Source organism: Ailuropoda melanoleuca, chromosome 2, assembly GCF_002007445.2.
Source record: "Ailuropoda melanoleuca isolate Jingjing chromosome 2, ASM200744v2, whole genome shotgun sequence".
Lineage (NCBI taxonomy): Eukaryota > Metazoa > Chordata > Mammalia > Carnivora > Ursidae > Ailuropoda > Ailuropoda melanoleuca.
Window position 1 is genome coordinate 139,745,158 of NC_048219.1, and position 15,062 is coordinate 139,760,219.

Below are 15,062 nucleotides of genomic sequence, written 5' to 3' on the forward strand. Positions count from 1 at the left end.
GCTACATTTTAAATGCAGAGGACAGCAGGATGGTTCAACTGGGGTAAACAAAGTTAGATGTATTGATCACAAAGCTTCTAAATGCTAACATTCAGTGGCTATCTCCAAAAGGGGAATGGAATGAAAAATTACAGTGTATGAAGAAATTCTCAAACTTATCTGGAGTAACATTCATTAAACACTGTACTGGATATATATCTGAAAAGTTTAACAAAATAAAAAACAAAAAAGGAAAACCAAGACATGACTAAATTCACCTAAAAGTAAACATTTCTATTACGAACACACCATATTTTGTCCCATTCTATAAACCCTAATCTTTTTTCACCCATGTCGTAGTATTACCACCTCATTCCTCACTCTCACCCCAGGTTATTTTAGACTTGTTCTGTCAGCCCAAAATAACCATAATTTCCTAAAAACCAAGTACCATGGGTCTCTGAAGAAGCACCGACTGAGACTAAGAATCAAACTCTGGGTCCATATTTACCATAACTCTCAGCATGTTATTTAACCCAAGACCCCAATTTTCCATCATTTTTTTTTTAATAGTCTCTATGCCCAACATGGAGCTCGAATTCACGACCCCAAGGATCAAGAGTCACATGCTCTACTGTCTGAGCCAGCCAGGCACCCTATTCTCGTCAATTCTAAATGTGGTAATATGGGTATAGGATTGTGGGGATTAAGCAAGAAACACACCAGAAACACAATACGCCATCTGGAACAGTTATGTACTCTATAAATGTCAGCAAGCACCCAATAAATTTTCTTATCTGAATGGCTATCTTATTATTCCAAGTATCTGTGTACTTTCCTATTTCAAAATTTCAATCATGTGCCACCCGTTAAATGATTAGCAGTTTCTTCCCTAACAGCTTATAAATAACTTGTAGGACTTGCAAAATAAGCGATGTTTCCTCTTTAAGGTCCCATCCAACTCTCCTCAACTATAAGCCACAGAACCAGCAGTCTAGGCCCTAAATATTATATCACTAACCTCAGGAAAATGTGCATTAGTTTTTTTTGGTTTTAAATTTAAATCTGAACAATACCTATATTAAACAAACAAAAATTCTCAGTGAAGGTTACTGCTAACAATTCTCCTGAGTCACTCATTTCTACATGGCTTTGGGAATTTAGAACCTTGGGGATTTAGGATATGCAGAAATATACCAAATATTTAATCTCTAAAATGGCTCATCAGTGAAGAAAAATTCAGAATGCTGCTATCTGCAACTTTAAACTGTACTCCAGAGATACCTTAGGAAAGGAGGTTGTGCCTCAAAAGACATTAAAGAAGAGGAAAAGGGAAGGAAGGAGCAGGCGGCTGAGCTAAGACTCTAGGCCTATCAAAGACACATCCTCATCCTACCACCACCTCCGTGCTTGCAAAACACAGCATGCCTCATTTTAACACACTGAGGTTCCATATTAGACTTACTTTGAAGAAAGAGTTCTATGGCTTAAAGGAGATTTGAAAAACCACTGATCTTGACCAGTGATTTCCTAGAGAATCCAAGGGTCATCAACCAGGCCAGCTTTGCATTTGCACAAGGTGTAAAATTTGCACGTATCGCGTATTTGACAGAATGTTTCAAGTTTATTACTCTTGCTGATGCGGTAATTTCTTTCTTTTCTTCTCTGTTTTTTTCCCTCAACTATTGCATTACAGTTGACCAGAAAATGAAGGCAAAATAAATATGGAAAGCAAAATAATATAATATAGCTTTATTTACTTTTAAAGATTTATTCATTTGAGAGAGAGAGCACAAGTTGGGGGAGGGCCAGAGGGGGAGAGAGAATCTCAAGCAGACACCACGTTGAGCATGGAGACTAACGCGGGGCTCCATCTCATGACTGTGATCATGACCTGAGCTGAGACCAAGAGTCAGACACTCAACCAAATGCACCATCCAGGTGCCCCTGATTTGGCTTTTAAAGTAAAGGTGGAAAGAATACCGCAATTATAAAAAGTCAAAGAATTATGTCATACAATGGAACAGTGGTTAGGAGAAAATGATTAAAGGAGAGAGTGGTGCTATTCAAATCAATTTAACTTTATAAATGCTAATTTGTAATCATACCAAAATCTCAATGATTACTCTTGGCATTTAAATGTTCTATGGGGCGCCTGGGTGGCACAGAGGTTGAGCGTCTGCCTTCAGCTCAGGGCGTGATCCCGGCGTTGTGGGATCGAGCCCCACATCAAGCTCCTCTGCTATGAGCCTGCTTCTTCCTCTCCCACTCCCCCTGCTTGTGTTCCCTCTCTCGCTGGCTGTCTCTATCTCTGTCAAATAAATAAAATCTTTTAAAAAATAAAAAAAATAAAAAATAAAATAAATGTTCTAAGATAGTAGTGAGAATTTACATGGTATTTTCTAGCAGTTGAAAAGTATGTTCAAAAAACAAAGACAAATCTAAAGGACTCAAGAGGTGATAGTGATATAGTTAAACTAATGCTTCTATCTTATTTAGAATTTAAGCCAGTGATTGTTAAACGAGGTTTTCAAATCTAATATGGGATCTTGTTTTATCTGGCTCCTTATTTTTAAAGTAAAAATAAATGTGTTTCTTCAATGCAAATAAGACAAAATATAAAAAAAACTACACTCTTAACACTGTCACAGAAGGAGAGAGAGAAATCAATATGGATTGTGCCATGATACCAGACACCCACCTCTATCAGCCTCCAAAGAGATATTTAAAATTATTGGCATATATGTATTATAGGAAATTTTAACAGTATGTGGAGAGATACCATCACAAAAGAGGAGGGAATGGACATTAAAAGTTATTCTTTACCTCTACCTAAGTAGAATTCATCAGCTCTGACTGGACAACAAAAAGAAAAGTCAGAGATCATCATCTCTACAAAATTACTACAGTTAATAGACACAGATATATTTAATCTTTTCCCAATAAATGAGAAAATACTTTAAAATAGAAAGAAAAGTGGGGTGCCTGGGTGGCTCAGTTGGTTAAGCATATGCCTTCAGCGAATTTATGATTCCAGGGTCCTGGGACTAAGCCTCGCGTTGGTCGCCTTGCTCAACAGGGAACCTGCTTCTCTCTCCTCCTCTGCCCCTCCCCCCAAGGCTTGCAAGCGCGCTCTCACGCTCTCTCTCTCTCTCAAATAGATAAATAAAATCTTTAAAAAAAAAAAAACAGAAAGAAAAGTTACTCTATTATTAAATAATATCCATAAAAAATATTTAATCTTCGTCTTGTCAGAATGTATTTTTTCCAACTGATTCATTTAGCTACAGACTAGTTTCAAAAATACAACTCACTGGCTATTCCCATGATTCATAGTTACTCAGGTATCAAATTTAAGGTCACTGTACTTTGAACAAATGGCATGACACATTTTTTTTGCCTGAAGCTGGTAATGCCAATGTTCAATTTTATTCCATATTTCTAGGCAAAATTTGTTGAACTATATGTAAGAAAGGAAAATGCTGGAGAAATCTGTTACTTTAATGGCACATATCAAAACAGCACTGAACTAGAAAGGAAAATCTGGAGCTTTATAAAAATAGTCAATGTAAAATAGATGTTCTATTCAAGAATATCAAATGTACAAGATACTGTTTCTCCCACCCTTTTGCTATAAAAATTTGGTTAGAATAATGCACTGTAAGAAAACTAAAATTCTATTGTAAAAATTTCCTTGCAGCTTTGCATTCAATTTACATTTAGATAAAACTATCATGAAACATGTACATCCTAATTCAAGGATTTTGAGCTGGCAGGACCTGAAATTCACAGTCTGTCTCTGCCCAAGAGTCAAAACTTTAATATGGAGAACTATTGTTATCTGGAAATGTTTGCTTGAATCTTTGACACCTAAAAGAAGATCTCTGTTAACATTACTGATTTCAATATTTACTATAAAAAGTTCATGCATGCAACATTTTGGGATCCTATCATGAAATAAGAGCACTTCCTTGCTGTTTGAAGTAAATCCAATCAACACATCAGCAATTCTGAGTGTAGCCTATTTTCTGCTGTACTGCCTTTATTATTTAATAATATGTACTATCAAAGATGGTAGAAAGCCAGTAAGATAAATTTGGGTAACTACCCAACAAAAATGTATGCTGTCTTACTGTACCAGCTCACATCATTTTTAAAAGGCTGAAGGATTTTTACTCCCCTCACAGACAGACAATATCCACAAGCACATGAGCACCTAAAAGAACTGTTAATACTAATGCAAGCTTACTCTCAATTTTTAAAAGCTACCTTAACTTGACATCCTCACAGCCTGACTTCTCAAGCTCCTATCATCTGGACCCATTTTAATTTGCATTCATGTATGTTTAAAGGAGCATACCAAGTCTTCAATATTGATGAAATGCAATTTTATTTACCATTTTCCTACAATTTACAAAGCATAACTACTTCCTGGCATTTTCCCCTTCTCTGGCTTTCCCTTTAAGGCTTTATTTGTTGAACAGTATAAACCAAAAATAAAAATAAAGTTGGACTTTCTCTACTATTCATATGATCTTTTAAGTTTTCAAATCATACAATCAGAATAAAACAGACATATAAAGCAACTGCTGTGGGAGGAAAAAGCAAATTTTCAAGATAACTTATTCTGGAAATGTTGGCATTTTGAGAGTACTTACAATAGTAAAATTTAGAACAGTGATTTCACAACTCTTCTCCCGGTGTGACACTCATGATGGAGAAAAACATACTCCTGTATAACATTCCTATAGACATTTCTTTGAACATGAATCCCTAGATCCTTAAAACAATTTATTTCTTTGGGACAGACACTTTTAGGTGTAAATGTTGTGTCACAGAATATGTACACTAAAAATTTTAAACGTATTGCCTGAGTACATTTTCAAAGGCAATATCAATCTATACTTTCACTGTGAGAATGCCCACCAATCTTTAAATATCTGTCTACCTGATGCGTTAAAGAAAAAAAAAAGTGGTATCCCATTGTTATTCTCTATAGCAATACATTTATAACCCAAAAAAAGTGAGTTGTTTTTTAAAAGAAATTGTTCTATCATTCAAATATTAGCACGGATTTTCAATGTTACAATACATCATAATCACTTACAAAGCTTTTATTTAAAGCTCATGCTGAAGTCTCCATTCCAAATTTAACCATCTCTGGAGAGAGACCAAAGGAATCCTTACTTTTAAAGAGCTCCAGGGACGCCTGGGTGGTGCAGTCAGTTAAGCGTCCAACTCTTGGTTTAGGCGCAGGTTGTGATCTCAGGGTCATGAGATGGAGCCCCATGTCAGGCTCCGTGCTCAGCTCAGAGTCTGCTTAAGACTCTCTCTTCCCTCTCAAATAAATAAATAAATCTCATTAAAAAAAAAAGAAGAGCCCAAAAGTGATGCCAGTGTATTAGCAATAGGCAATCTATATATACAATAAGAAGTCCTGCATATTCCACATTGGAAATTGTCTAAAATTAAGAAATTATTCTTGGGGCACCTAGGTGGCTCAGTCAGTTAAGAATCCAACTCCTGATTTCAGTTCAGGTCATGATCTCATGGGTTGTGAAATAAGAGCCCAATGCTGGGCTCCGAGCTCAGCAGGAGGCTGTGGCAGAGTCTCTCCCTTTGCCCCTCCCCCCACCCACACACAAGCACTTGGGCACTCTCTCCGTCTCTCAAATAAATAAATCTTAAAAAAAAAAAAGAAAGAAATTCTTTTTTTTTTTTTTTAAAGATTTTTTATTTATTTATAAGACAGAGATAGAGACAGCCAGCGAGAGAGGGAACACAAGCAGGGGGAGTGGGAGAGGAAGAAGCAGGCTCATAGCAGAGGAGCCTGACGTGGGGCTCGATCCCATAACGCCGGGATCACGCCCTGAGCCGAAGGTAGACGCTTAACCGCTCCGCCACCCAGGCGCCCCAAGAAAGAAATTCTTAATATAATCTTCTATTAAAAATTAAAGACCTAAATTGTGGCATACAGCAGAAAACTCATTAGGATATAAGAAGTCCAATGAGTTGTCATGGTTACTCAGTTATTTTAGAAAATGAGAATTAATCATAATACTATGTTCTGCTGACATAAAAATACATCTAATATTTTTAAAACTCTACTATAGTATAACAGACTGAAGCCAAATTTCTCAGTAATATCAGCTTGTGCTGACTGCCCTTAAAATTCAGACTAAAAGCATTTATCAGATAAAATATTTGTGAAATGCTGTTAGTCCAGGCATATCTTGGGATTGGCAAATTTGATGTTACTATAAATCATCTTAAATATAAATTTTCCAAAAAAGAATACCATTTGTTTTTCAAAAGACTAGCTAGGATCATTTAACTAATGAGTTACACATTATCGTAGTTATACAGAGAGAGCAGAGTGTAGACACAGTAGTTGAGAGCATCACTTTGAAAGAAAACAGATACTTTGGAATTAGAATTTTGACTGTTAACTTACTATCCATACGCAAATTAATTAACCTCTCTAGGCTTCTGTTTCCATACTTAGGAGTTGCGAAACTTAAAAGAGCTGTAATCTAGCTCCATAGGCAACATGTTCAAACTATTCTCTCTCCTTCGTTAATGGGGTGGTTCTCAACCAGAGGATATTTGGCAATACCTGGAGATACTTTTGGTTGTCACAAGTGAGGGAGGGGCAGTTGGGAGCGGAGAGAGAGAGAGCGTGCTACAAATACCTAATGTGTTAGGCAGAGATGCTGCTAAACATACGACACTCACAAGACAACCCCGCCCCACCTCAAGAATTATCTAACCCCAAATGTCAGTAAGGGTAAGGTTAAGGAACCTTGCTTTGATGAATATGCAAGAATCCTTTGTGGTTGTTGACACAAAACTACCTGTATAGTATGCTACAACTAAAGTGATGTTAGATTTATTCATTCAACAGATATTTACTGAGCATACAACATGGTCAAGCACTATACCAGGTTCCACTTTTAAAGTATCTTAGAATGACTTGGCATTTTTCTCTTCCAATCTTATTTTCATCAATCAGCTTAGAACATTCTTGTTCTAAAAACAACCAATAACTGACACTAATATGCACTTGTATAAAGGGAAACATTCAACAGCTATTATTTGCTGGCTATGGGCTACAAAACATTATTTCAAGATTTCATGATTTATAAGAAAGCGAAAGATTATCTACACAGAGTATATCAGAACTTCCAAGCAGGAAGTTCTTTTTACTTTGAAAAAGCTTCCCAGTTTACTCTGACACACATATTCCTCCACCTTTATGGAAAGAGAGGCAAAGAGCCAGTATCAGACCCACATTTGATTTCCAGTTCACTTTTCCTTCTAGGAGACTAAGGACATATATATTCAACCAAGACAGACCCACTTCCTTTGCTGTGAACCCTGTCATATAGCATATGTTAGGGTAAGACACTCTAACTTTTAGATGAATATAGCTCCTATAAGAGCATGTCCTTTAATGTATAGTGGTAGAATTAAATATAGTTTTCTCTTTTAAAATAAAAGGAAATTTTACAGAGTAATTCCAGGTATTTCACAGGAACTTTTAAAGCTTATAATTTAGAAGTATGATTATTAGTCTTATGTGGGAGAGGAAAAAAACAAACTTAACTCCTCTACTGAGAAAATATCTTTATTACTGTTATAAAATACACCATTTTGCAGGCACACAGATTACTCTCCTTCAAGAGGACATTGTTTTTACCTATGTTATATATTATATACAGCAACACTGTTATATACAATGTCTCAGGAAACAATTAACATAGTAATACTTAGTAAGATTTTTGGTTTGGCCCACCTAACACAGTAAGAAGTAATGAGAAAATACTACCAACACAAAGATAAGAAAAAGATGGAGGAACCCATCAAGTAGAATACCACAAAAATCTTTATCAGGCTAAAACATTCTAGAAAATAATGCAGGCAGCAGGATAAAAGAGTATTTCTTAAAACTGATGAGGGCACTAGATATCTAACAATCTTGAGGAGCTGAACAGATTTAAACAGAATAAAGTCAAAAACAAGGTAATTCACCTAGGGGAGGAATAGGCATGAAAATGTAACTTTCAGTGATACTTAACTACACATCACTAAATTCATTTTTCAAGTTTTCATCTTTCTTACGGGGTATTCACTAAGACATTAAAAAAAAGATCTCTCTAGGTTATAACAAATATATATAGACAAGTAAAACCTTATAGACTTTTTAAAAAAAAATCTATCTAAAACCTAAAATTTAAGGTCAGTATTACCTCTATTTTCAAATAGAATCATAATTTCCAGTCAATCTAGGATACCTAAGTATGCACTGAGCAAACATTTAAGCCAAACACTATTAAGAGGTCAAAAAGTAAATATAAAAAAGTAAAGATGGGTATGAGCAGAAACAAGTTAAAAACAGGAAATACTCTTACCACTCTCCTAATTCAGCCAATTTACTAATATCAGAAGATAACCCATTTAAATCAATTTATACATGTGTATGTGTAATTTTTAAACACCCTTTTCAACAAAGGAGATTTTATGTTAAAAATAACCTATTAAAGAACTCTATAAACAATTATCACTAATTCTAGAAAGGGAAATAATGCCCTCCTAAAGTCAGGTTCAACCTAGTTTTAGGTCTAATTCCCTGGTGTTCTTAATTTCTACTTCCTCCAATATGAAAATAAGAAACCACACATAACATGGTCCTTTGAATATGCTTCTAAAAAAAGAACAGAACAAAGTATTAATGCTTCAAACTATCTTTAATAACATCACTTCAACTCAAATTAGGAAAAAAATCTCATTTAGGTTTCAAGATCACTTCTAGAAAATTCAAATGACAAAGCTAATCAGAACTTTCATAAAATGACCTTCATTAATCAACATTAGAGGTAAATTAAGATAATCAAAGCACCATATCATATTTTTCTCTCATTACAATCATTACAATTCTGCAAATGGATCTAAATTTAAGTGTCGATGTAAAACTATCCTAGCTTCCGTGTATCTATAATTAAAATCCTTAATCCTCAAATCTCAGAAATCAAATATACTTGGACCAAAAATAAACAGTAATTCAATGCTAGTGGACAAAGGGTTAAAGAAGTGGTAATTAATTACTCAAAAGGAAGGGGATAAAAACTGGCTCTAGAAAGAGAAATTCTCTTAATATGTTCAACACTGGGGTGCCTGGGTGGCTCAGTCACTTAAGCATCTCAGGGTCCTGGGACTGAGCCTAGCGTTGGTCTCCTGCTCACCAGGAGTCTGCTTTTCCCTGTCCCTCTGCCGCTCACCCTGCTTGTGGTCTCTCTCTCTCAAATAAATAAGATCTTAAAATAAATAAATTAAATAAATAAATAAATAAAAATAAAATGTTCAATATGGGGGGCCTGGGTGGCACAGCGGTTAGGCGTCTGCCTTCGGCTCAGGGCGTGATCCCGGCGTTATGGGATCGAGCCCCACATCAGGCTCTTCCTCTATGAGCCTGCTTCTTCCTCTCCCACTCCCCCTGCTTGTGTTCCCTCTCTCGCTGGCTGTCTCTATCTCTGTCGAATAAAGAAATTAAAAAATCTTTAAAAAAAAAATAAAATGTTCAACATCAATGATTCAGGTTACATAGAAGAATTATAAAAGATGAATATTAAAGATTAAATTGAGGCAAAAATAACTTGACATGTGTTTGCTTTACCAACATTATTATGTAAGATGTTGTATGTAAGCACACAGGTACAAATAACTGTGCTTCTCCAACATTATTAAAGATGATATAATTCAATCATATTTATATTCAGTCACAAATATTTCAACCTTAGTATGAAATAAAATAAGACAGAGTAAGATAAAATACATTCTAGGACATCCAAAAGGAGAGGTGGAGGAGAGTTATGGTATTACTGTTCAATATAAGTTCCAAATGCGCTATTGAGAAAATTTATCTTAGCATTTTGAGGTAAGGATGAGTGGGGATGGTAAATGCAAAGAATTTAGAGAAAGCAGAGAAGGTCTTTCTGCTTAGTTAGAGACGGGTCCTTGAAGAAGAACTGCAAATACGGGAATCAGGCAGATTTTAACTTTTAACTTGGAAAACACTGATACCCAAGAAATATGGGCTCCTTCTCTTATCCTCATAAAATAATCTGGACTTTTAGCCAGCAGACAATACGCACAGATCTTGTTTCCAACTCCTTCAGGCATTCTAAAACATTTAAAATAAGATGAATGGCCATCTCCCTTCATCCCCTGCAAACTCTCTTTCTGGTCCCTCCTATAAAATTTTTATTTTGGGAGTTTTGTAAAGGAGACAATATTCCTTAACAAAATGATCTTCCCAACTTAGGTTTCATTCCCTTCAGTTCTATCCTCTACACTACAAACTGCGGGAGCATCTTCATCTCTACTTTGCCTTTTGTTTCTCCTGTTTAAATGACTCTCCATTATCTAGACAGCAGTCCAAATTCCTTACTATGAAGCACAAGGGCTTACAAACCCTGACTCCTACCTATCTTTCACCACTCTTGCATAGCCTACTTATACCAGAAGCCTTCAAACCAGCTGGCAGCTTGGTATGTTTTTTAAGCTTCTCATGTGATCTAAAAGCGCAGTTAGGGTTAAGAATCACTGCCTCATGTCTACACAAAACTACATGCTATGCTTCCATGCAAAAGCAAAATTGTATCCTAGTCTTTCTGCCTGCCTTCTCCTCATACTTTGCCTTTGTCTTCTGGGATGAATTCACAGCCTTTCTAAGAACTCAACTATCATCTCTACTTTAAAGGAAGACTTCACTTTTCTCCCCTGTTCTCCTTGGCAGGTAGATAGAATTAGGGGTTTCTTGCTCTTTGCTCCCATTGTACCTTGTGCTTACATCTGTTATAGCATGGTCTGCACAGTTTATGAAGCAGTTCGTTTGTCCTACTAGACAATGATCTTAACAATGATCTCATTCATGTGAAGGCAGGGATTGTATTGTATTCATTTGTTATATTCTCTGTGCTTGGGCACAGAGGCTAGAAAATAACACGTATGTAATAAATGCTTACCGAAAATACAGCAAATTTTTGGAATGTACTGAATACACCTGGAATGATGTAAAATCAAGCAAAAACAAGACCGACACCTTCCTACCAACTAGGCAATTTCATTAACAAAGGAGAAAACCTTTCTGTTCTACAATTCTACATTTAGAAATAAAAGGCAAATCCATGTAAGAAGTAATTCATACACAAACTGAAATGAAAAATTTCAGTTGAAGTAGATTCATTGTTGAAGTAAGATTCAAATGAGTTGAATATCAGAAGGTTTTCAGTTTTAAAAGTAAAAGGCTAGAAAACAGAGGGGTTCTGGGTGTCTGTGAGAGTACTGGGTGGGAGGAAAATGCCCAACTGAAGAAACAAAAGCGCAAGATATGCATATTGTTTATATTAAAATGTAGAAATAAATACCAGGAAGAAGAGCTGAAAGAATCAAGAGAGAGGTGGGGTAGAGGTGGGTGGCAGAGAACTGCTATATTTTTTTAAAAAATAAACCTTCAGTACTATTTTTCATAAAAACAAAAACTATTATTTGAGAAAATGTAATGGATCAGGGGATGGAGTACCAAAAGAATAAAATGACATCAGAAGACAATGAAATACTACATAAACTTTACTACTGGTGTACCAGGAAAAAAAAAGTAGTACCTCCACCCTACAACTGTTTATACCCAACAACTTCGCAATAATGATCTACAAATATTTGTATTTTGAGGTGTGTAAAATTTCACCTCAAGGAAATTTGTTAAAGTATCTAGTATAGAAATAAAACCTAGAAATCACTTTCCAGATAAGTAGCTTCTTAAATGGTAAGACAAAAAATTGCTTCTTCAAATCTTAAAGAAAATGTGTAAGCTGTAGTTATTTCCAAATACTGTGCCACTTAACAATCTGTAAAAATTCCTGATACTGAACATAGACGAGCAAAAGCCCCCAAATTTTTAAGATTTTCTACTGCTGCCTCAAATGTCAAAAGTTCTATACAAATTAAGCTAAGTATATACAATGGTTAACCAAATTGTACTTCAGTATAAATTACAGTATGGTCTTAAAAAAATGTTTTTTTTTTAACTAAAAATATAGTCAAAAGTGATTCTTGGAATTCTTTAAAGGGAAGTGGTACTTTCTTATAGACTGAGTCCTTTGAAAAAATTAAATACTGCATCTATAGCTTATATTGGGTGCATGGGTACCTCTAAAGAACATAGAAATACATGACTGTTAGAATCTGACTTTTACTATGTTTTGCTATAAAAAATCTATCAAAAACATCAGATTTGGTGAAGAGAAAAGGGAAATATCTAAAATTATTTTACTGCCCTTCATAACATAACAGCCTATGAAAGGAAGGGCATGTGAAATTATTAAATAGACCAAAATCTGGAAATATCAAGAAATGTTCCAAAGTCCAGGAGATATAAAGTGAAAACATTCTTGATATAGTTTCTGAAAAGCTGTACTTTGACTAAATCTAAACCTACAATTTTTAAGGCCTTAATGTAAGTATGCTAATTTGAAAAAAACACTAAACTGTGATAATCTGGTACTACAGGGGCTACTAACGCTTACCTCAAGGGAACCTACTGCGGATAAAGTCCCGTCACTTGCACAGTCCTTTCAGCTGCCTGCCAGTTGTCTCTGTGGAAGGGAAAGCCTGATGAGTGAAAACCCTATGCCACACTCCTTTGGAGTGTCAGGGTGCCTGCACAGTACTGCACAAAACTGTCTACCTGGAGATTCCTACATGTTTTCAGTAACACAGGACTTAAAAGAATGCCACCTCTGATATTTTCTTTTCACTGAACACCAAAACCAAAGGGCTAAGAGTTACTGAGTACTAACGACCTGCTGGTGTTATCGAGGGAACATATCCATACTAACCCAAGTAGAAAAAAAAGACCAAAATGAATCAAAGAGAATTAAGTTAACATCAAAGGGAAAACACACACACACACACACACACACACACACACACACACGCAAGCACGCACGCACGCATGCATTGAAAAGTAACAGAATGCTATAATCTGAGCAGAGGAAATATTACAGGTTGTAGCCACAAAAAGTCATGTTGCAGCATCAAGTGAATGCTAAAACCCAAAGAACTTCCTGTCTACAAACTTCAAACAGACACCATCAAGTGTATCATGCTCAGTGTTAATTGTACCATGGATCCAATACCTACTTATAAAATTCCATGTATGTTCTTAGTGGGGTCAGTAAGTGGATAAGAGAGGAGAGGATTTTCTAGATATTTTTAAATATGAAAAATGAAAACCAACAGATGAAATTCAACAAGAAATTTCAAAAAGAAAAAAAAATGTGTATCTATATCTCAGGAAGTAAACAAACCCTTACTCAGAACCAAACTAAGAGGGAAGTGTAATAAAAGAATAGAAAACTGTAGAACACAGTTCAAATTGAAAACCACTTTCATCTACTAGAATTATGAATGTCTAGTAACTGTCTTCCATTAAGAACATCTATACCACTAATGTACAAGTTCAGCTACATAACCAAAGAACCTACATTTTCTTTCTAATGCCAAATAGTTTTCAGTCTGAATACTGTGCTTCATAAGGCAGAACAAAAGGTTCCTACCAGAAACTTTAGCATTAACCTTTAGCACAGGATTGCTTGGGGTGGGGGGGAGGGGCTATTAAAAGAAAAAAGGTAATTCCAGCTTTTACTTTAATAGCACCATATTTAAGATGAAGTTACTTACCTCAGATTCTTTGTCACTTAAAGATCCCAAGCTTCCAAAACTGTGATTAGAACTTTCATTATTTGTTGAGGCCTGTTAAAAATTTTTAAAAATGGAAAAATTAGGAGCAATTTTAAATGAAACATACTACGAGGCAAATAATCTATCTTCATAAATTAAAGTATGATTCCTTTAAGCAAGGAAGTTAAATGAAGTAAAAATGAGAAATATCAGAGTGCGTGGGTGGCACAGTCAGTTAAGTGACGGACTCTTGGTTTTGGCTGGGGTCCTGACCTCAGGATCATGAGGTCGAGCCCTGTATCAGGCTCTGTGCTCAGCCCAGTGTCTGTTTGCGATTCTCTCTCCCTTTCCCTCTGTCGTGTGCATGTGCCTTGTCTCTAAAATAAATAAATCTTAAAAATCAGAAACATCAACTTCTTAACACTATAAATGTCTTGGAAAGTTTTACCAAGTCAATAAAGATCTGTGTTTCAGATTTGTGAGCTGTTTTGGCTGATTTTTTAGAATACCAAATTCAGGAGCAAAGGAACTAGGCTATTACCAGGATAACAAGATCCCTAAAATTACTACCCAATATATAAAAACTGATGCTTCCTTTAACCAAAAGTATTATTTGTGCTCCTTAATTCCCTTCACAATCTAATCAAATTCCATCATATCCCATTCACACCCCTCTGCCTCTCTTCCTATTAACAAACTGGACAATCCTTGGTTTTTTGTTCGTTTTGGTTTAGTCTTTTAAGAAAATCTTTTACCATCCTGACCATTTTAATTGCTTCACCCAAAGAGTTTCTACATTTCCTTTACATTATTTTTAGACAGTGACAAAGTAGAAACGAGCTATCATTTTGTAGGATGACATCTGCTATGTTTCCAATATGTTTCTATGATGCTCATTATTTTGTAGACTTTTTGGACCATGAGTACACTAGATCAATGTCTTCCAGGAATGTTTAGATCAGAGGATGAGAAGCTATGGCATATACATCAAAAATGATGTATGAATGACCTTTGTGTATAGGCAGGCCACCTGATATCCCCGTTTTCCTGCAACTTGTTAAGACTAAGCGCTACCATTAGGTATTTACCCCAGAGATACAAATGTAGTGATCCAAAGGGGCACTTGCACCCCAATGTTTATAGTAGCCACGTCTACAATAACCAAACTATGGAAAAAGCCCAAACGTCCATCGACAGATGAATGGATAAAGATGACGGGGGTGTATATATGTGTACAATGGAATACTACTCAGTCATCAGAAAAAATGAAATCTTGCCATTTGCAATGACATGGATGGAACTAGAGGGTATTATGCTAAGTGAAATAAGTCTACCAGAGAAAG

At 35.7% G+C, this 15,062-nt stretch overlaps 1 protein-coding gene across 2 annotated transcripts in view; it reads right to left on the reverse strand.

Annotated features, from left to right (window-relative positions):
* Window positions 1-15,062, reverse strand: part of TLK1 (tousled like kinase 1) — a 137,796-nt gene that overhangs the window by 62,484 nt on the left and 60,250 nt on the right. For both annotated transcript variants that reach the window (XM_002923909.4, XM_034654726.1), the window contains one exon: window positions 13,720-13,791. In XM_002923909.4, the coding sequence (XP_002923955.2) occupies window positions 13,720-13,791 (72 nt within the window). The remainder of the gene's footprint in view (window positions 1-13,719; window positions 13,792-15,062) is intronic.